Raw genomic sequence first — 27,039 nt, 5'->3', positions numbered from 1 at the left:
TCAGAACTGTACAAGAAAAGAATTTAGGGGTAAAATCTAAAGATAAACACATAAAAAAGAATTACTTTTTAACTATCTGAGAAGTAACCAGATTGACTTCGAAGACCAGGGTCCTGTTAAATGTGGCAACCATGACCCAACTCCACCCAAAGAAATTCCAAATTAATCTAACCATACTGGGTTACTCTCAGAGCTTAAGCTTTGAGGGCAATGAGTTCTGCATCATTTCTTTGCTAGCTAAACATTCCCTCAGGGTCCTAGCTAAATGAATAGTGACAGAATTAGCATCTCTGGGAGACTGGTGGCACTGCTTTGTGGATTAACCTCTGTCTGACATGCCAGAATTGTTTAGCTTATTACTTCATAATAATTATTTGCAGAAAGCAACCATTAATTGTGCATTAGAACTTATACCAAATGGGGAGGTAAACAGTAATTTTACTTATTCCACTTGATTATACTTTCACACATTCATCTACCTTTCACTTGTTCACTAATTCAAAATAAGTGTGCTCAATAGCAACATTTATTGGGATCCTATTACGGGTGCTCAACCTCTAAAATATGTGATCACCAAATGAAATAGAATTGAACACTGGGGAAGTATCTGTGGAATCACACAGTCCAGGTACAATAACTTTCAAGAAAGTTAATACTTAGAATAAAAAAGTTTTCTGAATATAGACTGAAATTAAGCCAGCAAACAATTAATGCAGGTTTTTTAGAGACCCTCTCCACAAAATAAAAACAGAAAAAAAAAAACCTCTATTAAAAACAATGTTACATGACTATGCTTGAAATAGGAAGGTGCAGAATGCAAAAAAAAAAGATTTTTCCTAATGACAAAATGCTTAATGTGTTGTTGTTTTTAAAGGAGATCCTAGAAATATAATGCAGAGACTCCTTAATAAACCCTAAAATTCTAAGAATAACAGGATAGATGGTTAGGTCCTTCGCTGTTTGGCGAACAGCTCTAGACTTACTTTTGTAGAAAGTGGAGTCTTCCTGTTGATTGATAATTTCCAATCTCAGAATCGTAAAGTGCAGTGCAGTGAGGCTAGGAGCCAACAAGGGAACAAGGCCTGTTTTTGTACTCTTCCCTTACGGGAGGAGATCCCCTGGCCTCTGTGAAATTGTATGTAAACTCTGTGCCCCTGGTGGGTTTTTCAAGGACCTCATCTCTCCTCCACAGCCTCGCCAGATCCCAAGGGACCTATCATCCCACACAGGTAAACAGCCCTGCCTTAAGACAATGCATATGCCCCCAAGGCTCCGTGAACAGTCTGAAAATCAAGATACAGAGTTTTATTTGAAGGTCAGAAATAGTGTCCATTTTCCCATTTTATTTTTCCTGGATCAGACCATTATATGAACAAATCTTAAGGAAAATTTCTTTTATACATAGCTTACAAAAAGCACCAAGATTTTCTAATACAGGAAGGAAAAAAAGCAAACAAAATTTAAGCACCACCTTGTACAACATTAACAGCTGAAGAACTGTTATTCAAGAAAGTGTGTCAAACATTAACAAACTCAAGCTACTTCCAGCCACAAGAACATAAAATGTAACAGATCAGTTCAAGGCAAAGGGTATGTGTAGCCATGGTCCATAGCCAAACACTTCAGTAGGTCAGCAGAATCAAGAATTTAAAAAATTAAGGAGCATAAGTAACTTGTATGTTGGTCAATGAATATGCAGTTTATTAACATTTTTACCTTCCTTTTTTGCAGAATGATTTTAAACTTGATCCAACACTGAACATCAACTGGAAGTAATTACTATCTTTGTCATTTAAATCTAGAAAGTTACATTAGTAAAAAACTATAAAATTAAATGGAAAATAAATTTTGGAAAGAGTACACCTCTAGGCAGTGTTTACACAAAGCATATTCCAAGCAACAACAGTGCACAGAATCATGGGTGAAGGGTTTCGCTGGTCAAATAGCTGGGCAATGCTGAATCTTAAAAATTAACAAGTTTCTTTTCATGTCTGAGAGTCTTCAGTGCTTTCAATATGTATTACAAATCTGTAGGTGAAAATTTGACCACAAGCCTTTTTTTTCTCAGAATACTTCCAAGTCCCTCAAAAGACCAATCTGCGCAATTTTGAAATGCTAGCTTAGTATGTGGTCTGGCAATGATGAACCTAAATTCAGGTTAGCAGACACCTCTGGAGCAGGAGAGGAGCAACTAAAGGGACCTTTAACCATACCTGTAATGTGTGTAATGTGTACTTCTTTTTAAAATTCAGAAATAAGTATGGCAAAATGTAAGGATTTGACAGAGCCGAGTGGTAACACAGAAAAGTGTTATGAAAAACAGTTAAACATACGGTGTCAGAAAAGCATCCAGTATACGAACAACAACAAACTCAAATGGCATAGGGGGTAGACTCATCATAAATTTGCCCATCTTCTACCTAAGTTACATATTTAATTTGCGTATGCAAGTAAAATGGTTTCTATTTATTTGTACCATGTATTTACATGGTACTGACAAAGGCTGACCTAAATGAAATTGTCAAGTAGGTTAAAAATTGAAATTAAACATACATCTCATAAGATTAATGCCATGTAACTACTTCTGGCATAAAGTGAAAAAAATTATGAATATATGACTAAGTATATAATTTCTGAGTCCAATTAAAAATTTAAAGTATTCAAAAAAAGTACAAGGCTATTTGGTTGAATATTTATCAAAGCAGATTAAAGCAAAGGAATGCAACAACCAACTATTCTTTCAGCCCCATTGCTGTTGTACTCCCCCAGTTGCTGGATGTTAACAATCAGTGTATCAAAGCACTTCAGCCATTTGTCTGGGATGGGAGATACTTGGTGTCCCACACAACGCAGAAACCAGCCACAAAGTCCTTTGTAAGAAAGGGTACACTGGTGTGTGCACGTGTGCGCATGTGTATGTGTGTGTGTGTGTGTATGTGTGAGCACGTGCGTAGTCTCTAGTAAGTTCTCTAGTAAACGTTTCTGCACACATTCATAATTCAATAGTAATATACAGATGATACAATATTCTTTTAAAGGATCAAGAAGAAAAGCATAGAGCCATTGCTTGAAAAATTAGAAAGAAAATGTAAAACCAAAAAATCCTTTAAAAGAATGAGCAGGGCTACCAGCAAGTGCAGTACCTCTGCGACGTTAATAATAAAGTCATCAGTGCCCAAGGCAGGTACCTTGGCCAAGAATGAAGAGAAGTCATGACTGAAACGCCTAATAAAGAAAAAGCAAAACCACTTAGAATGATACTTTAGGGTACTTCTAGAGTAAGCCTTCCTTCTGAAAACAAGGTAAAAAATATGGTTCACCCAGTTGGCCATCTTAAGGAGACTTTTTTTAAGTTGAAGTTTAGATACATAAAAGCAACACATAATCTTGGTCAAAGTAGAATTAATTAACCACATGGCAATGATGGCCATGCACAGCATCAACTGTACTTTGAATCTCTTGAGTTTTGCCAGACTATTCTTGGGTATATCTGCACACTTTTGGTAAATGTGGTTCCCTATATAATCCTCTCCATCTACTACTATTCACCTCTTGGAAGAAAGGAAGGTAACAATGGCAAGGTTATAGAAATTTACCTGTACCAGAACAAAAGGGTTTATGTGAACCCCTAAATACTGCTGGGGGTAAGTATGTATCACATGATTCCCAGCACATTGTGTAATTTCTACCTATAACTAAAACTTTTCCTACAAATGAATATTCTGATATGGCATTACACTCCAATTGGATCTTGATAATTATCTTCATTTCTGTTTCAAAGCAGAAATAAGATAATGGAGAAAACCTCAACTGGGAGCTGGTCCTATTGTCTAGTTTCCATCATAGTAAAAACATATTCCAATAAAATATTCATTAGCCCATAGTGATATAAATAAATAATAAATAAGAGGGGGAGAAGAGCTGAATTTCTCATACGTGAAAATTCCGAATAACTTAGGTTCACCCTCAAGGACGTGGAGCATAATTCCCAACCCCTTTGGTGTGGGCTGTGCTTCACGACTTCCTTTCAGAGAGAACTGTATGAAGAGGGGGAGAAAGAGTAGCCTTACACTGGAGAATTCTGACAAACACTGCTTCAACCTGCTGCAAAAGTCAACCTCAAGTCATGTTGATAGTATACACCCTCTTGCTCTGACGTGATAAAAATGGCACTTCACCTCTGTGATCTACCTCCCCAAATCCCATAAAACCAAAACCAATCATGAGAAAAATATCAGCTAAAACCCAACTGAGGGCCATTCCACAACTACCATAATACTTCTCATCAAAACACTGGCAGCAAGAAGACAGAGGAACAAAATCTTGATAGTGCTAACGTGGGGGAGAAACTTTGAATCTAGAATTCTGAATCCAGTCAAAGGCTCATTATAAATGAAATGAAGATGTATAACAAATTTTCAAAATTTTGCCCATAGATCTCAGAAAGAAAAAAATTTTTTGACCATTCTAGTAATGTGGAAACCAAGTAATACTGATTAGGAAATGTGAAAATCCAAACCAGCTCAAATTAAACTTAACATATTATAAAGAATGCCATTATTTCCTCGTGGAGGTGTTTTAAAATCTGCCATCTTCTTGTACTTTGTTGAATGAATGAATGAATGTACGATGAAAAGCCCAGAGGAAAAAAACCAAAAAACCAAAACTGTGTTCTTAGGAAAAACAGATCAGTGTTTTATTTTGCCCTCCTCTCTGAGCAGCGTCGTGAAATCACAAAAATTCTCATCTCCACCTACAATCTACTATATACTTCCTTCCCTCTGGAAGAAATAACCACAAGATAAAGTGAGCTTTGTCCAACAGGCGCACAGGTACAGTGTCAGAACAGTTTTATTTGGAATCAAGGAAAGGATATGTTAAATATAATTTAATTCACGTAGGTACTATGTTTAGTGCTCATGTGCTATACAGTGGTTATTAGTAAAAAGATTTGAAGTGAACTTGATCTGTTTAAACCTCAAATGTCATTTACCATCTTATATAATTTACTTAACCCTTGCTAAGCCTTTATATTTCCATGTGTAAAATGGACTACTCAATCATTGGGTTGTTTCAGGAATTAAATGAAATGTATGAAGCACTTAGCATCATGCCTAGCACACATTTTAAATAGTCAAATTTTAAAAACTCTTATTTTGCTCCAATCTCTGCCCTGAAAAAGCTCACCATAAGGACAGAGATTTCCATGCAGAGCTAGTTATTCAGCAAGAGCTGTCACTACCATGAACAGAGTATGGGAAAGCAGAAAACGGCTCGATTTGAAAGCACTTCCCACAAGTGAGACTTCTTAAGACTTGGCTAAATTTCAGTCTTCAAGTGACCCAAGAAAAAAAGAACACGGAGTTCTAATTACCAACATCCAACCTAAGTATTAGACTTGATCTAATGCCATTTCTCTCTGAGAACTGGAAAACCTACAATGGGGGCCATCATTGCCTTTATTATATTATTTTGACTGTGTTTTAAGTAACTAAGAAAGACAGGTAATACTTCTGATGACAGACAATACTGTTAATTCCACTAGACTAAATGGCAGTCTCCAATACTGAGATAAAACCAATCACTTTTTTTTAATATTTATTAAGTAAATATTTGAAAATTCTCTCTACATTTTTTTCTATTTTTATTAACACATTTCTAGGAAAAAAGAAACCTACGGGAAAAATACTAGGTTTAACTCAAGTGTCTTTCAGTTATTTTAATTGATCACTTACCTCTAAATTCCCCCAAATGCCATGGATTACCTTAAACTAGAAATACATGATTAAAAACTTAAATGTATAATATTTCTTAAGAAATGGAGAAATGATAGAAGTAGGAAGAATACCAGGAGGGATGTAAGGGAAACTGTCTCAAGGTCACTAATGTGAAGAAGGAATTGAGTCTTGGAATAAATCATGATTTTACTACTAAGTTAAATTATGTATGCAAGCCCCTTCCTAAATTACTTTGAAAGATTTACAGTGGATGCACTTACTTCCCACGACGGTCGCTGACCACAAATGTTATGAAAATTTCAAAAAACTTCGACCTAAATGTGGGCAATTCTCCAAAAATAGATGGGGCTCAGTGATGAATAAACCATAGCACAGAAATAAAACACAAAATACACAAAGGACTGCTGGGGCCTTAAAGACTCTAGGCTCCAGGACAGCTCAGTGACAAAGGCTGTGTTGCTGTAATGAGGGTAATCACAGAACTCTCCACAGAGCAACTTGTCCAGGCCCCTCCTCCTGCCTTCCCATTTATATAGAACAGCTGCACTCAGCTAAAGCCAGACAACGGCTTTCTAAAACAAAGCAATAGTACGTCTGGGAAGAAATCCCAGAACAGGACTTAAGGCTGGAGGGAAAAGCAGCACAAAGCTTGTGCCAGTGCCATACTATGACCCTGGAGGAAGGAAAGGAGAAGGGAGAGGAGAGAAAGAAGGAAAGAGGAGGGGAGATGAGACAGGAGAGGAGGAGGAAAGGGGAGGGGGAAAGGGGAGAAAGGAAGGTAGTTCCATCCACCCAAGGGTGAAATAAACTGAGCACTGCATCTCAGAATACAACACACTTACTTTCTTACTTTGGCAATTGTGGCAGTTGCCCGTTTACTCCAAGACTGTCCTTCCCCACACAGCTCACTACACACACGCTCACACACACACACACGCGCGCGCACACAGAGTCCACGGCGAGGTCTATTATCGAGCAGAGAGTCCTTTGGGCCAGTGGACTTACTCAACTGCAAAAGAAATGAAAAACAGCCACTTATACTAACCAACACAAATCTTCATTCAAATATTTGGCCAACCAAGGATCACTGGACAATTGAGAAAAATCAAACAGGAGGAAAGAGAAAGACCAGGAAAAAGAAACAGATTAAGTGATTCTAGGGAAAACAAATAGGAACAGACCCAACCAAACTAAACACACATATACACACATACACACACACCTCGATTACTATGCTAAAAGTTTTAAAGGGTATGTGCATTTCAAAAAAACAAACAACAAAACAGGCCACCATGAAAAATGAAAAGACCAGAGAACCACTAGGGGGTCGTGGAAATTAAACACGGCAGTGGATAAAATAAAAATTTCATCAGAAGGGCTGAATAACAGATTGGGCATGATTGAAGATCATATTCTGGAAGATAAAATAGAAAAAAATCTCCCAATACTTGGAGCAAAAGATGGAAACAGAAAATATGAAAGAGGTAATACACGGTAGATAGCTCCAAGAGGTCCAACATTCATATATCAAGTTCCATAATACAAGCAGAGACAGTACGAAATGATAATCAAAGAAGAAAAACCCTTTGACTAGGATAAAGATTTGAGATTGTAGATCAAAGAGAGCCAATGAAGATGAAGTTTAAAATCTTATACCTATACCCACAGTAAAAAAATAATAATAAAATAAGTCCACAGAAAAAAAGAGATCATTTAAAAAACATTCAGAAGGGAAAACTAGGTTACATACAAAATAATGAGAACTGGAATAGCACATGACTTCTCATCAGCAGAACTGACAGAACATAGTGGAAGCCTTCAAAATCCTGAGGGAAAAGAATTTCAAACCTAGAATCTGAAACCCAAACTATGAGTCAAGTATGATGGCAAATTACAGACCTCTCCAGACATCAGAATTTTGAAATTTACCTCTCAAGCACTGTTTCAGGGGGGTGGGGAGGGGGGGAGTATATTTTTAACTAAATTGAAAAACAAAAACAAAACAGAGTGGACTTAACAGGGGGAAGGCAAAGAAATCCCAGTATGACTGCAGTCACAGGCACAGAAGACAATCCGTCCAAATTAGAGTAGGAAGTCAGAGAACCAGGTGAAGAATATCTTCAAAAACAAAAATAAAATGCATTTACTATAATTGCAAAATTAAAATTTAAAAACTTGCTATGATAAAGGCTTTTAGTGCCATTAAGAAAGAAGGGAAAGTAATTACAAATTGTAAGAAAAACTAAAGCAAACTTAATTATGGCATTACTTTCAACAGTTTATAGGACAATCGATTTAAGAAAACAGAGTCTCACTTGATCTTGATAATCTTCAAGTAGGACAACTTTTAACTGCCACAGAGTTTTATAAACCTGCTTGTACTACTTGTTTCTGAGATCAACAGGCTCATTCATATTCACAATTCTACTTATTGGTTTCATTTTTTTTTAGAACTGAAACCTTGGTTAAAAATCCTTGGAGAGATAAAAGGGAGATAAGTAGAAAAGATATTGAGGGGCATAGATTTCCTTAGGTAACATAATGGTGAGTCAAGGAACGTTGCCTAAAGTTGGTGGCCCCCAAAAATAAAGAACTAAGAACATTTAAAGCTATATGGGAAATTATCAAAACAACTACAATTCATAACAAAGCCCAGAATGTAGAAGGCAAGGCTGGTGGTGTAAGTACTTGAAATTCTTCACCTTTCATGATAGGTAGTAAAGAGACACTGTGTCAGGTAGATATACCAAGAAATATTTTAAATTCTGATGGTAACCACAGGAATAAACAAATTAGTTTAAAAGGATTATCCACATTCCATCCCTCTATGGTGCTGGAGAAAAGATTTTACCATATGTGCATTTTATTTATAAATTTTAAAAAATAAGCTTACATTTTTAAATGGTGGCAATTTCCTCAAATGTTAAGCCTACAGTATCTCTAGAATTTTTGGCTGGATCACAACATTCTTAAAGTTTATCGTTAATGACTCCAGGATGGTGAGGACAACTCAGAAGTATCTTCCAAAAGTTTGAATGGTCATGCTCTGATCCATCAAGTTTACTGCTAGGATTCTATCCTAAAGGAAAATTTACTTAAGTGGGAACAAATATAAAGGTACAATGAAGCTTAGTGCACAACTTTGTCTTTGTAAAACTTCTTGCAAATCCTAAATGTCTGTCATTGAGAATGGTAAAATAAGCTATGGTAGATACATGCTATGTAATGTTATAGAGCAGTTACTTTAAAAAGACTGGAATAGTAATGAGACGGAAGAATGATCATGATATACTGTGTTGTGAGAAAAGCAAACAGCAGAAGAATATATGTAGTATAATCCCGTTTCAGTAGTTTTTTAAAAAAAATATCTTTTTGTATATGCGTAAGAGTTGTAGAAACATTCACACCAAACTATTAATGGAATAGTGATGACCTCTGAATGTGAGATTGGAAACAGGGAGGGCAAGACACTGACTTGTTACTTCTAAGTGTTTGAACTTTTTATGAATGTTTATTACCCTTGTAAAAGGCAGAAAATTCTCAAGAAAACATCTTCAACATTAATCCTACCCAGTTCTTTCCTTACCTTTCCACCCCTCCATTCCCCCAACACTGATGCATCATAATAGATCTCAGCCTTCCATATGGCACATGGTAGGAATGTGTGAATCCAGACATACAATTCTCTCCAAATCTCACTTCCACGTGATACACAGAATATACTTGTCGTCATGCATGACTGATGAAAAAAAATGCATCTTAAAATGTTGCATGTGGTCTTCAGCTTGGTTGGTTAGGAAATGGTGCTGCTAATAAAGCCAAGGTTGCAAGTGATATCCACATATAGGTCAGTAATTGTTATGAAGTCAGCCTGCATTTGTACTCATCATCTGTCATCTTTCTGGTGACAGGACAAGATGTGGAAAAATCAACATAAACCCATTTTAACTAGTGAGAACACTTCTTAAAAGATTCATACTGATAGTGGGCTTCAGTCTCTTGGTTGTATTCTGAACACATCTGTGTATACGTATGACCGCAGTTTATACATTTCTTTGCCAGTCAACCACACTAAGTTGTGTCATCAGTGTTTCCCAGAGAGAGAATGCCGGTTAACCAGGTATCTGCAGCAAACACTGCCTGTCTGCGCTCTGTGGGACCAATGTGATGTTGGGGTGTGTGGGACCACAAAGTTCTCAGTTTCTGGTCTTTAATTCTCATCTTCAGCCATCATACCAAACACAAAATCAAAGTAATGTGGCAGAGTGAAGGTTTCTCAACCTTAACTGTGCTTGAAGAATGATTTTTCTTTTACTACTCATTTTTAGAAAAGGCAACTATATAAGGAGAAAATCAAAGACTGAAGAAAAACAGAGTAAGAACTTATAATGTGACTGCATTGCTAGAAATGGAGTATGTGATTTTGATCTAACTTGTCTATTTAAAATGCCCAAATAACTCACACCGCAGAGATGTATCATTTTTTTGGCCATTATATCCTTTCAAGATATTATAAACCTAGTAAAAAGTAGCAATGGAAAGAAAATTCTGCTGCATCTATAGAATAACTTCTTATATCTTATATTCACCAAATATGAATTTACCTAACTAGAACTCAAAAAAACAGCTAGTGATTCTCAGGAAAGATTCAAATGTATTATCTATTCAAAAACCAAACAAGCAAGCAACCAAAAAAAGGAACAGAACTTTGGGGACAGTGCATGGGGAATGGTGGGAGTGAATTATTGCCTTAAGGTAATGCTGTGATTCGGAGATGACAGTGGAAATAAAGTATGAGGACTTATATAAATAAAGCTTTAAAAAATAAGTCATAGTTCCATTTCAATATAATGTTATTTATTTAAATGTGGCTTACAATACAATTAATTTTATCAATGACACATCTAAACCTAAGAATCACTACTGAAATAGGATAATCATATATGACAATCCATCCCAATTCTTGATCTAGTAATCTCCTCTTAAATAAATCCTTTATAATATCTTTCCTAATCAATTCCAACTTCCTCTTAAACCAAATTAACTTAAATGTGTTACTTTCTTTACACCCTCCATGCTTTCTGCATCTTTCCTAGCACATATATGACTTAAGCAACATTTACTTCATGCCTGCAACATGAGAAGTGCCTTCTTCTGTGTACTTCTGGGACCCTCACAACAACCCTGTGAGGTAGGTACCATTAGCTCCGGTTTACAGAGGAGGAAGCGCATACTGAGAGAGACTGACCTGCCCAATAGCAGAGCTGGGATTCAAAGTCAGACCTGCTGCTCTCAGATGAGTAATGTTTAAAGTACCCCAGACGAAAAAACAAAGATTGCCCAAGTAGAAACTATGACTGCAGCCAGAATTTTGGAGCAGCTGGAGAAGAGGTTTGACAACATTAGTGATTTCTTCTTCCTTGTCACTTAACCACTGTAAACAGCAATTACACTATATTCTCCTATACTTTATTTTATTTAAAAAAAAAATTTTTTTTTGGCCGTGCCGTGTGGCATGCGGGATCTTAGTTCCCCAACCAGGGATTGAACCCGTGCCCCCTGCAGTGGAAGCACAGAGTCCTAACCACTGGACCACCAGGGAATTCCTGTATTCTATATATTTTAAAGGTAGCAATACACAAACAGAAAATTTACCCTTCCCTTTTTTATAGAAAAAAAAAATGACACATTACAAACAGACTTGCACTCATTATTGACTATAAAAAGACATAGTAAACTGGTACTATTTCACAACAACCGTTATGGTAAGTGGATAGTTACAAAGAAAACATAGATGCAAATCTACTGGTTATAGTAAATAACAGGAAAAGTGAGTTTTGTGGGGATCATGAAAATGGGTTGCTGCCCAGATAGATTTAATTTTAAATTACAAAACCTTATCTGGGCACTTTAAATCAAGAGAATGTACCACAAACCTTTGTGCCTAAATTACATGAAGATGTATTCTGGCATCTACATTTGGCCCAAATCAACCATATTCTAATGCTACTACTGCTCTACTAAAAGCATCAAGAGTTCAAAAGTTTTGCAACCTAAATCCTTTCTTAAAGGTTTTTGAGATTCTCATAAACATTCAAAGCTATCATGAAGATTTCAATGACAAAATATGATTATATTCTTTATTTCTATAGGAAAATTCTATGGACCAATGGCAAAACTAGTAGTACCACATAAAGAGACTGGTTTGCCTATAGTGTGTCTTGCTTGTCTAATGGAGCTAGACATTTTGAATTCTCTAATCATGTGACACTATCCTAATGTGCTCTATACTTTTAATAAGTACCCACAGTCAAGTCTTAATTACAAACCTAACTTTTCTAGTATTAAAACTTACTCAGTTTTTACCAAATGACAAAAAGATTCAGTATTAAGAATACTCCCAGTTTATTATTCAAGGTAAAGATTCAACAGAAGAAGCCTATCTTGCAGTTTCCTAGGAGACAAATTTTGTTCTGAAGACCTTCACGTTAAAAAAAAATTATCTCCAGACTTGCATGAGCAGATGCTCCACAAATACATGATTTTTAAAAGCTACCACTTTCAAAATCACAAAAATGGTAAGAACTACCTCATTAATCACAGGGATATTTTTCTATGCACTATAACACAATAATACAGTGCTTACTTTAGTATATGAAATTAAGATACCATTAAAAGTGATGCTTTTAAACCAAAAATCTCCAGCTATCACTTGTATTGCTCATGAAGACAAGAATAAGTGCTTGACTCCCCCCTCCATACCCAGGGCCTGGCACCTAGCTTGGCACACAGTGCACAGCAATTACTTAAATAAATGAATAAATATACATTTCTTTTCAGTGATCTTTGATGCACATGAATAAACTACAGAGTGGAGTTTCAAAACATGGTCCTTTTTTTTGCCTTAAGTCAACCTGAGAGTTCATAAAGAATTTTACAATTATTATAATTATTAATTGTAAGGCTTTTTTAAAGTGTTCATAAGTCTTAAAAACCTTTAAAATCCCTTTGGTGTACACTGCTGTGTATTATATTAACAAAGACAACAGAGAAAATAAACAGTTGACTCTTCCCAGATCTAAAGAACTCCTAAAGTATGAAAAACTAATTCCTAGACACTAAATTTAGTAAAATAAACCCTAAGATCCCCAGAGAGATTAATGCAGCAAAACTGACTCATCTTATTTCTTAAAAAGGACATGGTTTTATCCACTAAAGGTACCCCGTGCTTTTCCAAAGTTCGCTTTACACCACTTCGCTTTTATGAAAGATCTACATTAGTACAGGCATACCTCCAAGGTATTGTGGGTTCGGTTCCAGACCACCACAATAAAGCAAATATTGCAATAAAGCAATTCACATGAATTTCTGGTTTCCCAGTACTTAAGCTATATTTACACATACAGTATCTATTAAGTGTGCAATAACAGTATGTCTTAAAAAAATGTACCTACCTTAATTAAAAACTAATGCTATTGGAAAATGGCGCTAATAGGCTTGCTTGAAACAGGATTGCCACAAACGTTCAATTTGTGAAAAATGCACTATCTGTGAAGTGCAAAAAAACGAAGTACAATAAAACAAGGTATGCTTGTACCTGTTTTTGCTAACAGAAAGAAATCCAAAGAGAATTTCTGCTTTTACAAAAAAAGGCAAAAAGCATTTGTTTTGCAGCAAAACCGAGATAGAGGCAGTGGACACCCTGAGCAACAAGAGTGGCGCCACCAAGCGCCTTCCCTAGGAACTACACTCAGCATCTCAGCAGCAAGCCATGGGAGCCTGCGAGCACCTGCGCTTTGTCTCGATTTATTTTGTGCATCCGCTGGCAAGCTGAGCCCTACTTTAGGATAGTGGGGGAAACCTGTAATTACTTCTAGCGAGCTTAAGACTGGCATGATTCCCAATTTCTCTGCTTTGTAAAAATATACCTGTCAGTATCACCGCAGCTTGTTCAAGTGACAGACCCAACAGGTCACTGCTATTAAATCCTGACCTCCCCCAGCTGGCCCCTACATAGTGAGAAGCCAGTTGGACTTAAATGCTATTGGGGGGCGGGAGGGGGAAGCAGTTGCTGATCTCTGAGAACTAATCTGATGCTCACAGCTAAGCCTCCATGTTATTAAAAACTGATCCGACATTTACAGCTAAACCATTTTGTTCTCCTGTTGGACAATCTCACTAAACATCTGTATCAAATTAAGTCATTCTGAGATCACGATGATGTGAAACAAAAACAAGGTCCTGCACAACCTACAAAATACCAAACATTTCTCTTATGCTAAAAGAGTGATAGCCCTCACTTCTTTGAACCCTTACCTCAATTACCCAAAGTCCAAATCCTACAATATAATCTTTATAACATCCTCTTACTGAGATACCCTGTGGTTCCCTATAGTCTGTGTTCTTTGCTTAAGATGAGTAATAAATCCAATTTGTTCAACTACAGGTATGCTCCTGGTGGTCTCTGACTACAGGTACTTACACTTATCAATACTAATGGTAGAATAAAATAGACTAAGTGTTCTGGGGTTACAAAATGACTCTAAAACATGCCTTATTAATACACATCTCATAATTCACAGGGAGGGCAGCTTTGGATGATTTTGGTATAAGATTTCTTCCCTTTTGCTTTCAATGTCAAAACCATGCTAATATGTGTTGAAGAGTTCAGATAAAATAAAAAGCATTATTGCCAATCATACTGAGAAGGCATAGGAGAAGCCTATCTAGCCAAGATGATTCGGAGAATGAGCAGGAGTTCATCAAGAGTCAGTTCAATTGGAGGCATGCTCAAGTATCTGGGCTACACACAGATTCAGAAGGATTTTTAAAAAAGGGTTCCAGGAAAATACTCAGCAATAATAAAACCAAAGGTATGTAAGGAAAAGGTGGAAGAAAATAACTCTTTAAAAAAAAAAAGTGCTCACCATAACTACTGGAAAATCTAGATAATAGGTTAGTATGAGAAGAAAATGAAGATTTTCATATGCACTTTTCCACTGAAAGATTTTTTTAGATGTGCAAAAAAATCTCCCACTTTACAGCTGAACGTTACTTGTGTAAGAATTAATCACATCCAGACAGAGGTTAAAAAAACCAAGAATGCCAACTTAAAACAAACAAGTTTCTATAACACAAACAAATCTACTAGACACTAAAATCAGCATTTTGTCAAAAAAAATTTTTTTAAAGCTGATCTATTCATAACTATATGTTTAACAGAAAAGTTAAAAACTAGAAGTCTTAAAGAACCTGAGGATAATAATTTTAAAAAAGCCCCTCTCTGGCCCAAAGAAAAAACAGAAAACATCTTTTAACTTGTCAACTATAAAATCCGCTTTAAAAGAAAGAAAAAAAAAAAATGATGAAAAAAAAATCACCCATTCCTTACGTTCCAGATGTAACCGGAAGATTTTCATGTCTAAGGTTGGGGACATGGGTGAATGTATGCCTGTTCCCCTAATGCCTACTGTGTCCTTCCAGGCCACAGAAGATGTAAGTTTGGAGTCTGAGATCCCAAACATGAAAGTCACTGTCTTCAAAGGCACATCATTTCCTAGGAACCTGCACTGTGGGGACATTTTGGGTGAGAGAAAACATTTTCACCACCACTGCCCTCTAACATGTAGCACACCAAGTGCTGCATATATTACAACCTGATTTCCCTTGTTATATAGGCATTACCATTCACTTTTTATGGATCATGAAAACCTGGTTATTCAACAAGTAGAAGGAGCAATGACTTAAACTCATCTTCTGATGCCATCATGCAGTTGAAAACCATGACTTCAACATATCAATAAAAAATGTTTAAAAGTTTGTTCAAAGACAATATATATTATACCATGTAATGTCTATGTAATTTACAGTAGGAAAAGGAAGTCTGTGGTAAATGAGGTAATAAAAGACTTCAGGGAACAACGGGCTAAATATTCATAAGTTACATTTTACAGTAACCTCCTCCGTAAATCTCTTCTAAATTTATTTTTTTCAAGAAATGCAAATTTATTGCCTGCTGGATTTTAGCACATTTAATTCAAATGTGATTGTAAAATAATGATGAAGGAAACACCACAATATTGACTACTCTCTCTTTACAGTCCAGACCTTAACAACAGTGCCAAGCCTTGTCCTTTACAATCATCACAGTCCTTGGTGAGCCTCCTCCAGGACTGAAACTCTTCTCTACCCAACTGAGCCTTTCAAGCACCTATCATCTCACGGGCTTCAATCTCTAATATCCAATTCCCAAATCAGAACTGTGTCAGCATCTTATTTCCTCATGGTGGAAGGATAGCAGATTTTCCTTTTTTTAAAAAAAGTACAAAAGCAATTATACCCCTAAAAAAAAAAAAGGTACAAAATATAAAGGAAAAAACTACATTTAAAACACTTAATTCAAAAAGTATTCAAGTATTTTATAGTAACATTTTATAGTAACATTTAATGATTTTTCTGCTAGAATTTAATAAACCAAACAAAATGCCTAGTGTACTCTTGAATCTTTGTTTTAATAAAGATTTTATTTTTACCCAGAAGACCCTTGGTGATTTACACTTGCATGGCACATTAAAACATTAAATCTGTAAAACTAAAAATGTCCTCAAAAGTTAGACTAAGCCACTTGAAAAAGATGTAAATGGAATAGTTTCCATAAATCTCTGAAAACTAAATTAAATGATCTGATTTGACCATTACAAAAAATATGTAAAATATTAATAACAGTAAACTTTTGAAGTATTTCAAAACATTGAGGGCCTACAGAAAGAACATTAGAAGCGGGTGGTGTACTATATGACCTCAAGAAAGCAGCAGGATTTATGTTCAGAAATCATCAAACTTACAATGAATGCTCTTTAACTTCTAATACCTCCTGTAATATCATCCTGTTTGCTCTTAGAATCACTTTATCAGTCGGGCCCATATCTGCTACATCCTATGTAAGGATCTAGATCCCACCCTGTAACAAACTCCACCAAAGACTTCTGGGATAGAATAGGCTACATGCCCAGCCAGTCGGCTGTCAGCTGGCAAGTTGGATGGGATGGGGACAGAGGATGATCAGGAGGCTGAAACGGCTGATACTAGATTTCTATATTTAAGTCCTGTCTATTGTGACAAAAAATATGTGGAATACACTTTCCCCAAAACTTCTAACTTACTGCTTATCACATTCCTCATCAAAGATGACAAACAGAAATGACATTTTACCAGAGCTATCACTAGCTCACCCAACTTTATTATATTGCTAAATGGAGTCTGAAGTTTAAAACTGTGATCAAATTCAGTCAATAGGAAAAAAAAAACCTGTTCTTTCCTCAGAGAAAAATAAATGCTGTCCCAAGGAATCAGTCTAGACACCAATTACCACAGTCTGCTGCAGTGTGATAAGCTGTGAAGACTGCTGGGTTTCAGTTATTCAGCACTATGTTCACCATAGTACTAGGCCAATTTACAAAACATTTGAAGAAATGAAAGAACTAGGGAAATGCTGAAAGTGCTGCTGAAGGGACAAGATAATGCCTTGTAAATATATCAGCAAAAGAATCAAGCACAGCGTCTTGACCAGTAGGTAATCATTAAATATTCAATTCATCTAACAATTAAAATAGAATCTTTAAATGTTTCCATATGAGATCTTAAGATCTAAACTTCCCTTTACTCTTTGCCCAATTCTAAGCGCTGAATTTTTTATACCTGAAAACATTAGAAAATCATGACAACTCTGTTTAAACAAGTGCTCGTATTTATGGACTACCTGTAAATAAAAACTTGTACTACTGTAAAAACTAATGACAATGGCTGAAAAATATTTAAATGAGAAAAGTAGAATACACTTCTGAAATAACCATTTTAATCCTTAAATAGGCAGAGACAGGGAAACAGGCTCTGAAATTAGCTTTGGAAATGACATAATAGCTGGCATCCACTGAACACTCTTTATGGCACTAGTTAAGTGCTTCTTATGAATTAACCCATTTATTTCTTGCAACTTAGTAGGCTGGTACTATTATTAATCCCCATTATACACATGAGGACACAACCACAGTAAGGTGACTTACATAGCTGCTAACAGCTAAAACTGTGAATCACATTCAGATTGTGATTGTAGTAATACACAATACTATCTCTTTATACACTAACTTCTGTTATGTAGCAGGAAACTAGTAAAAGCAGCTAATCAGAAAAAATAGTAAAACATTATTTTCAAAAGAGTACAGAAGCAAATCAAGGAAAGGAAATTAAGAAAGCTCCACACAAGGGAAAGTGAGATGATAGAAACCACAAAATGACAAAATAAAGAACAGTCGAAAAAAAAAAAAATAATTTAATGAAAATATCTCTGAAAGTCTAAACTACCTAATAGAAGGCTTAGGTGGAAAAGAGGCAGGAAGGAATCTTTAGAGTGCTGAAAACACTCTGTATTTTGATCTAAGAGGTGGTTAGATGAGTGTATAAATATGTAAAAATACATGATACCGTACACTTAGGATCTGTGTACTTTACTGTATATGTATATGTATAATATGATCTAAAAGTATAAATATTTTAAAATATTTTTTATAAGATGAGGTGGCTTTGAGGCTCCATTTATTACCTCAAGCAATAGGATTAATTAAATTATCTAATGTCTCACCAAAAATATTTTTAGAACAGAAGGTGGCAGTATCTCCTCATGGGATAATATCCCATCCACTTAACCCTTTGTAATGAATGTATCCACATGCTTGACTTTCAGGCTTTTGGGTCTGCCTTAAAACATGAAACTACAGTTAACAGACAACCTAATCCAGGTTAATTATTATCAAATAGAACCATCCTTCTGAAAAAGGAATGCATTCTATAATCTCCGTAACAGTTGGCAAAGCTAAACAAGGCACAACTTGAGCAAAGGAAAGCCTAACAGCTCACAGAATAGCCCATTCTCTTTTCAACAAAAAAAATTCCATAATTAAATCCAAATATGATGTCCTATTTTCTCCCCATCCCCTTTATTCTAGACATATGTACAATAAATCCAATCCTACTTCCATACAAAAGCCTTTAAATATTTGAAAATGACAAAACTTTTCTTCAATCTCTCTTATCCAAGTTGAATCCTAAGCTTCCCTTTACTCTTCCTCATGACTTCCAGATCCTTCTCCATTCTAATCATCTCCCGTCAATAATTAAGGCCCATCATTTTGAACATCATTTTTACAAATTGGGGAAGGCATGACACCTCAAGAATTCACACTTATCATCTAAAACCCATGATCGTTTTTATATGAACTCTCATAAACCAGTCTAATAAACTCCAGAATTGAGGTTGAAAACCTAAATACAGAACTTTACATTCATCTCTATTTAAAATTTAACACACTTTTCTATTAAGTTTAACATCACACTATCTTCTTGAATCCTGATGAGATTCAAGAGGTTCTCTCTAGATGAGAATTTCTGCTTGTAATTTTGAATTACCTGTAAATTTGCAAAGCAAGCCATCTTTAACAAAAAATGTTAAAACAGGACAGAGGCCAAGTAAAGGATCTTGCAGCACTCTCTGCATAATTGCCTCACAGATAACAAACACCCAATGAAACTTTTTTGGAAATGACCAATCATGCAGCTATAAAGCCATGATCCTCTACCATGACTCACAGATGAATTCAAAAGACTGACTACGGTTTGACTACAATTTCCTTGACCCCTTCCGGTAATTCTAGAAAAATAGGGTTGTATTAGCATGACCTTTTCCAAACCACCGGTTTTCAATGGAAGCAGTAATGTCCCTTAATGAGCATTTTGTAAACTTTTCTTCTCAGAGCCTGTATGCGTGTGCACTGGTGCCTTTTTAAAAAAGTTTTATGTGTAGCAGTTATTATCAATGAAGTTCATTTCAGAAGAGTAAGAGTTAAAACTATTTATTAGAAAAAGCAATTAATAGGCTTTCCAGGACCAAGACCAGCTACTCTAACCTTTGATGACTCCTGGTATCAAAAATTACTTTTGTTTAATAATATATAAAAAGTTTCCGCCACAGATAAAATATTGAGCTCCCAGGTATGAAGTTTCTTGGACTCACCTTTGTACTTTGGTTCTGCACTCATGCTGATTTCCCTCAGTATTTCCTAATTGTTTTACTGTGGTAGAATACTTATGGTTTCCACCTTTGACAAAACAAACCTGGAAACTGAGTGGGGATTCCCACAAGCTGTCAAAGGGAGATGCCAGGTGCAGAAAATGCTCAAGGTTTAACTCTTGAACAGATAATTTAAAAAGGAGAAAAAAATACATACACAGCCTGAAAACAGCAACAACTTGGCCACTTTTAAAGCCACATATCCTAAACTGGATCTCTACATGATGTCCGCACTTTTGCCCACTCCGAACTATAGACAAAGGGGCATGCACGTGCCAGGGGAGGGCTCTAATAAAGCAGCACACTGGGCTATGGAGAAGCTCTACCTACCCCTGCTCAAAGGCACCTTGTGGTGGCTGGGCCTTCCTTGGGGTTCCCTAGAACCAGTGCAATAGTTAAAAACATCAAGTTAAAGCAGATACAGTTCACTGGGCTAATGCAAGTAACATGGTATTCTAAAATCATGCTAAGAAGGTAAACTTCTCTCAAAGAGAACTATATTAAATTATATTCAGCAGAAAAAAACATAAAGAGGCCTCAGCAGATTGATTTTCAGACATAATAGTGTGTTCTGGACAAATTAAGACTATTTTATGACACAATCTGTAAAAAAGGATAAATGACCAAGAAACTACCATTTCTTCCTTTAAATAGAAATTCTTCTTCTAGTCTCTTTATAACTAAAGAGATCACAGCATGGTAGGTGTTTCTTAGAAATTCCTGAGATATGATTTAAATCAAATTTTAAGATGGTTTTCAGATATATAATAAAAAAGTGAGTAAAGGGAAAAAAATGACTGTGAAAAAAACAGTATTTGTTTTGGTACTTAATGCCCCTCATTGGCAAATAACTTGTTTGTGGTGATACCATATATTAATCATATACTTTTATTAAAGGATCTACCCACTAAAAATGAAGAAGCCAAAAGGGTATTATGTATTTATCTACTTTTATCAGCTCTTTCCAAAGCTCTGAATTTTAACTTTAAAAACTATCAAAAACTTGATTAGCTGAGAAGCTCTATAAGAGGGTAACTAATTCCTCAGCAAACAAATTTAAGCCTCACTCAAAATAAACTGAAGCAGACAATTACAGAATATTTACTAAATGCAAAGATGAAAATTGACTGCCTATATTACGAGTCATAGTGATTTGTTGCTGTCAAAAAACTGGAATCTTTATACACAAAAGAATGTCTGGAAATTACTCGACTCTTAATTATAACAGTGAATAAGACAGTAACAGTGTGTAGCACTGGCATCCCAAGAAAGCTAAGATCTATTTTCAACAAGTTTTTGCCACATTTGTGCAATATCTTAAGTGTAGAGTTAGAAAGGACAAAGCCCAGCATAAAAATCTAAAACAATTCCTGTAAAACTGTGAATGGACTATATAAAATGAATATTTCAGGACACTACTACACTAATTTCTTCAAATAATTTGCTTTAGAAGTAAATATTAAGTCTTCTTCCCTCTCATGATATACCCAGATAGTTATTTATCAATACATAGGAGAACCTACCATGATCCAGTCTGTTCAGGAGAGCAGAGGGAAAAGAGCCTTAAATAAACGCTTCCTCAAAATAAGGAATCACAGATAAGAGAAAACAGGTGTCAATCGATATATATATGGGCCCACATGATTGTATGGATGATTATATAAGATGTGCCTGAAGTACTTTTAATATTAAAACATGCTATGTTAGTGGAAGGAGTTATTCTGCTATAGGCTATTTATTTTAAAGGAAGCTGGGTGTTTTGTTTTTCATCTTGGAGAGAACAGAAAGGATTTTGTGGAATGTTCTGTACAAATACATTAGGTCCATTAATCATAAACTTCATGGTTTGCCAATTTTACTTTAAATAAGTAAAATTATTTCCAATGAAAAGCATCAGAGGAGACTTCCCTGGTGGTCCAGTGGCCCGCACTTCCACTGCAGGGGACATGGATTCGATCCCTGGTAGGGGAACTAAGATCCCACATGCCGCACAGCGCGGCCAAAAAAAGAAAAAAAAAAAAAAATCAGAGATTTTTTTGAACACTCAGACTTTGTAAACATGTCTTTACACAGTTCAAAAACACACTTTTTGAACCAAAAGATCTTTGCAGAGGAGTTTCTCTCATTAAGAACCACAGCCAAATACAATCAGGCATGGATACACAGAGACTTAGTAAAAATACTAATAGTATTCTTTTTCATAAGCTGTGTGTACTCAGGGGTTCATTTCCTCTCCATGAGTGCTATATTTTAAAACTGAAAACAGATCTTACCTCCTGAGTAAGTCTCAGTACAGCTCCTTATGTCCATGTTCTATTTATATAACCTAGCTTATAACTCATTTGCAGTTTGAACTATTCATTGAGGTTTAATTTTTTTTGTTGTTAAATATACATTGAAAACCTATAGCCTATATGGACAGCTTTAAAGAAGAACGGTAAAATAAACTTGAGTACCTAAATTCTCTCTACCCACACTTCTCTCCTTTCCCCCCAAAAAACTCCACCATTCTGTCATCACAGCTCAGGAAGACATTATTACATCCATGCTGATGAGATTTTTAAAACATAAAAGAGGCAGTTTAACATAATGAATAAGAGCATGAACTCTGGAGTGAAATAACATGGGTTCAAATCTGAGCCTCACCTCTTACAAGTTATATTACCTTGGGGAGGTTTACTTAACTTTCCTGTACCTTGGTTACTGATTTGTAAACTGTGGAATAAACAGTATTTATCTCATAGGGTCACTGGTAAGATTAAATGAAGTACCGGTTACTGGTAAGATTAAACGAAGTACTTAAAATATGCCTGATACATAGTAAGTGTAATGTGTCAGCTATTGTTAAAATCAAGAAGGTAAAACAAAATTAAAGCATGCTAAAGCTGGTAAACTGGATTCTTTTTAAGTTATATATAATATACATGTTATATATCATATAATATATAATTATTCTTCTCATTAAAATTTGCACTGTATTCTTACTGATTCTACATTTTCAATGTTTCACATTTTCATTTTAGTCACAAGTGATCTGCTTCTAACTTTACACTGATAAAACTACACTTTTTTTTTTTTTTAAACTACACTTCTAATACTCTCATGACTCTTCTCCCCTAATATCCAACAATATTGTTTGTGACAATATCTTACCTTTCCTACTAAACTTTAAGAAGCAGGAGGGTAGGAGGTCATCATACCTTATTTTCTTTTAAATTTCTTCTACCTACGATAGCATGCATATAATATATGCTAATTAAATAAATGGATTTTAATGCCTCTATTTCTCTTGGAGTCAAGTGCATAAACACCTAGAGGCTCATTTAGACTCATGTATTCCTGGTGCTTAAATGTTATTTTAATCCCAGTCCATAATTTGAGTGCTGCAATTCATACTAGAAAAGGATAAATGTGTATAAATTATGCTGATTTGCATATGCTTTGGAAATGGGTGGACATATACATGGTACTTCTCAATGTTGCAGTATATTCAATTTCACAAGTGTTTCCTTTTCCCATCTATGGACCAAACATTACAACTTCAAAGTAGCAAATCTGGCAATAGATCGATGCTCATTTTTTGTTAAAAATACTGATTATTTTCTCTTGTGTAACTTCTTCTTTTTCCAAGAAGCATAAGAACAATCTCAGTAAGGACACTAAAAAGCAACTGTAAATTCTGCACTCACAGGGATCCTGTAAGCTTATAGCTGAAAGACTGCATTAAGAAGACATGAGAGCTGTCTTCAAATACTTAAAGGGCTGCTTGCTATGTAGAAGAGTACAGACTTGATTTTTTGTGTTCCAGAAGGCAGGACTAGAAAGTAGGTTTCTGATATAAAGAAAGAACTTTCTGAAAATTAGAGCTACCTAAAATTGAAAAAGAGATTCATGTGCGGTAGTGAATACTGTATCACTAAAAATGTTTTGTGAGTAGAAAACTGGTTTTGGGGAATGATGTAGAAAAGTATCAGATAAAGAGTTGGACTACATGATCACAAACATTCCCTTCAATCAACATGTTCTTGGATTTTCTTAACTTAATCCCAAGTGATGGTCTGATGCACAACACTAACATGCCTTAGGAATATGCCTACCTGCCTGGCGTCACACAGCCTATGTAGGCTACGTGAACATCACCCCCTTTCTATAGGGCAACTGACATTTTAGAGGCCGCCCTATTTGCTTAACTCTGTGATCCACCTTTCTCTCTACGAACAGAACTAAATTAAGTTCACTTCAAATTTTATTTGAGGAATTTCACATCAACCCTTGAGACAAGTGGAGTTCCATCATCCCCTGATCCCCAAGCCACCAAATGAAGAATAGGAAAATTATAACAACATTGGTTTCATTATTTTATAATCATCTCTAAAGTTCAGAAAATTTAGAAAAATGAGGAATGACAGAAAATGGATAATTGGAAAAACCCGTCTACTATACCAGATCCACTATCAGAACTACTACTTGGGTGGTATAATTAACTTGGCTTACTATATTTATACTTCTCATATACTCATTGAGGTACAAAGAAAAAAATCATGACCATAAAGCAAGTAGAATACTGTTTAAAGGAAGTAAAAAACATGAATAAGCTAGAATACAAATCCTAAAAGTACATGCAAGTTCATTATACTCTTGTGCATGTTTGAAATTTTCAGAGTGAAAACTTAAAAAGAACACCCACATAAAAAATAAAATTCAACTCTCAGTATAGACATGATATTGGTGTATTTTTTAAGCTATAAGAAGAACAGGTAATGATTCAGCATCCACATTATCCAAATCCACCTGGACTCAAATCTGAAAATATTAAACTGCTAACTAATAACTCATGTACACTAAATTTCAGAAGAAAAGTTCTTAAGCACTATTTAGAAACTGAGTAACACTTCATTGGAGCTTGGGATTGAAAATGCTATCTTAGAGCAGCTTTTCTTCTTCTTATTTAATGCAAGATGCAGAGTGGTTTTGTATCAGACTTCACAGTTATTATAGTCCTAGGTCACTGTAAAATTAATGGTTTTGATCCTTTAGAATTACTTTCAATAAATAAAATTATTTGGTTTCCTCTATATTTCTTAGGATTTTCAAAGCCTAGAAAAAGTTGTTTCCCGTATCACTGTTTAGCAGCTAAGACTTCTACTAGTAGTGAGGAAAGATGCAACATTAGTGTAGCATTAGGCTAGTTGTCAAGTGACAGGATGCTAGTCCTGGCTCTGAACTTCTTTTACCTTGAACACGTCACTTAAGCCTTCTGGGTCATGATGCTCATCCATATAGTAACTCAGATTAGATGATTGCAAAGGCTCCATCTAGTTCTGAAGCTGTACAATATTATGACCTCATTGTGAGGACACCCCTTCACTATGACAGGTGACGGTAGTACATCCTTACGCTAGCTATCACAATACATTGCTGTGGATAAAACCCACACAAAATGTGCAAAGTCAGGAATGTTTAAAAATTGTGATTAAAAAAAAAAATACTGGCTTGAAATATGGGTTAAATATCAAGAATACTTAGCTTCTTGTCTAGAAAGCATCGACACTATATGCTGTAAATAAAGCTCTGAAAAAGGTGTAAAAAACTTATAAGTCAACCAAGATAACTAACTCCGCCGACTCTTGAACAAAAAGGGCAATCTCTGAATAGTAATTGCTTGACACCCAATGTCTGTGGCACCCATTCTCCCACCCTGCATTTATGTGTCAGAGGAAGATGTTACTTTTATGGCATATTGGAATCAAGAGTATGCAACAGAATGTATGCCTTGTTAAATCAGTATAGGTTCAAATTAAGCACTTAAGAAAACTACCTTCCCAATTAATAATAATGAGATTTAGTTAAAAGTGTAAATGTTTTTTGTTTCAATGTTTGTACTGAATATATAAAACACACAGTTAATTTCCTTAACTTACTTTAACAGCACTGAATTCACATAAATGGTGTTGATGTACTGTGAGTATTTCAACAGCCCCACCTTAGGAAGTCTAAAACTAAGTTAATCCAAGTGAAAATACGGATTTCTTTTCTAGAATAGAGTAATTCATAGATGTTAGTTTATAATTATGAAATCAATAAAAGTAAATAAAAATCCCTCCAAAGCTTAGTAACAAGTGGGCCATGTAGTACAAATGTGCTATACTGAAAAACCACCTCCTTTCAGAAATACCAATACTGAGAAGTGTAGCTAGTGAGACCTTGGTTAATGCATATTGTAAAAGGCCTGCCAGGAGGATGTGAGCTATATAAATAAAATTATCATGTCAGTATGTTGGTGAAAGCTATCCTGGGTACAAGGCAGGAAAAGGAATATAGCCCTAACGGATGCATACAGATAAGTAAGTAATTGGGAGGAGAGGGGAGAAGAAGGGGAACATGTGTATTTAATTTATAGTTCAAAGAATTCAAAGATAATATTAGTAGTAAAAATCTACAAAAATGATTGTGAACCAGAGTTCAGTTTTCTTTAAAGAGCCTGACTGAGAGGGTGTGTATGTAAAACAGTTGAATGAAGATGTAAGCTGGTATTGTGGTATTGTGATGATTTAAACCACAAATGCCTTCCCTATTTAAATATTCCAATCAGTACTGTTAGTACACGTACCTCGGAGAATTCTTTCCTCATGGCAACGAAGAAAGTCCCAGATTCTAACAGTGCCGTCATCAGAGCATGTAGCAAATTTATTATCCGTGGGTGAGAAACTGTTACATGAAGACACACAGCAGGGGAAAGAAGTCAGCATTTAACAGATTATCTGTGCTTCTCAGACAGGGAAAAATAAAAACACTGTGCTGCGTTATAAACAGGAGAGGGAAGTATCCACAGTGAAGAAGCCCTTAAAGAGAATGTTGTCAGCTAACAAATGTATCTCATCAAAAGAAGAATTCAACAGAGTAGCTGCTTCTTAGTTTTCAATCATCAATATTCAGAGAACTTTATGAGTGTATTATTAGTACTATTGTTACCCACACTCCCCAGTATAGTATTTCCTATGGTACCAACAGAAAACATGGAGCTGATTTAAGTGTAGAAACTAAACAAATTCTATCTTTGCAATATTCCTGTAAAGTCTTTTAAATCACATAGGAATACTGCTCAAAAAATTAGCATCAGCTTCTGCTTCAAACTTCATAGAAGTTTCAGACAGGCTGTTTAAAGACTGGTTGCTACAC

The 27,039-nt window shown here is 35.5% G+C and overlaps 1 protein-coding gene across 5 annotated transcripts in view; it reads right to left on the bottom strand.

Annotated features, from left to right (window-relative positions):
* Nucleotides 1-27,039, bottom strand: part of WDR33 (WD repeat domain 33) — a 99,381-nt gene that overhangs the window by 26,176 nt on the left and 46,166 nt on the right. For 4 of the 5 annotated variants that reach the window (XM_061183012.1, XM_061183013.1, XM_061183014.1 and 1 more), the window contains exon 7: nt 26,471-26,568. In XM_061183012.1, coding sequence (XP_061038995.1) covers nt 26,471-26,568 — 98 coding nt within the window. Of the gene's footprint in view, nt 1-7,827; nt 7,857-26,470; nt 26,569-27,039 lie in introns of those variants that run through there. The other variant, XM_061183016.1, reaches the window with a different exon arrangement.

This window comes from Eubalaena glacialis, chromosome 1 (genome assembly GCF_028564815.1).
Source record: "Eubalaena glacialis isolate mEubGla1 chromosome 1, mEubGla1.1.hap2.+ XY, whole genome shotgun sequence".
NCBI lineage: Eukaryota > Metazoa > Chordata > Mammalia > Artiodactyla > Balaenidae > Eubalaena > Eubalaena glacialis.
This window is presented reverse-complemented; position numbering and strand designations above follow the sequence as displayed.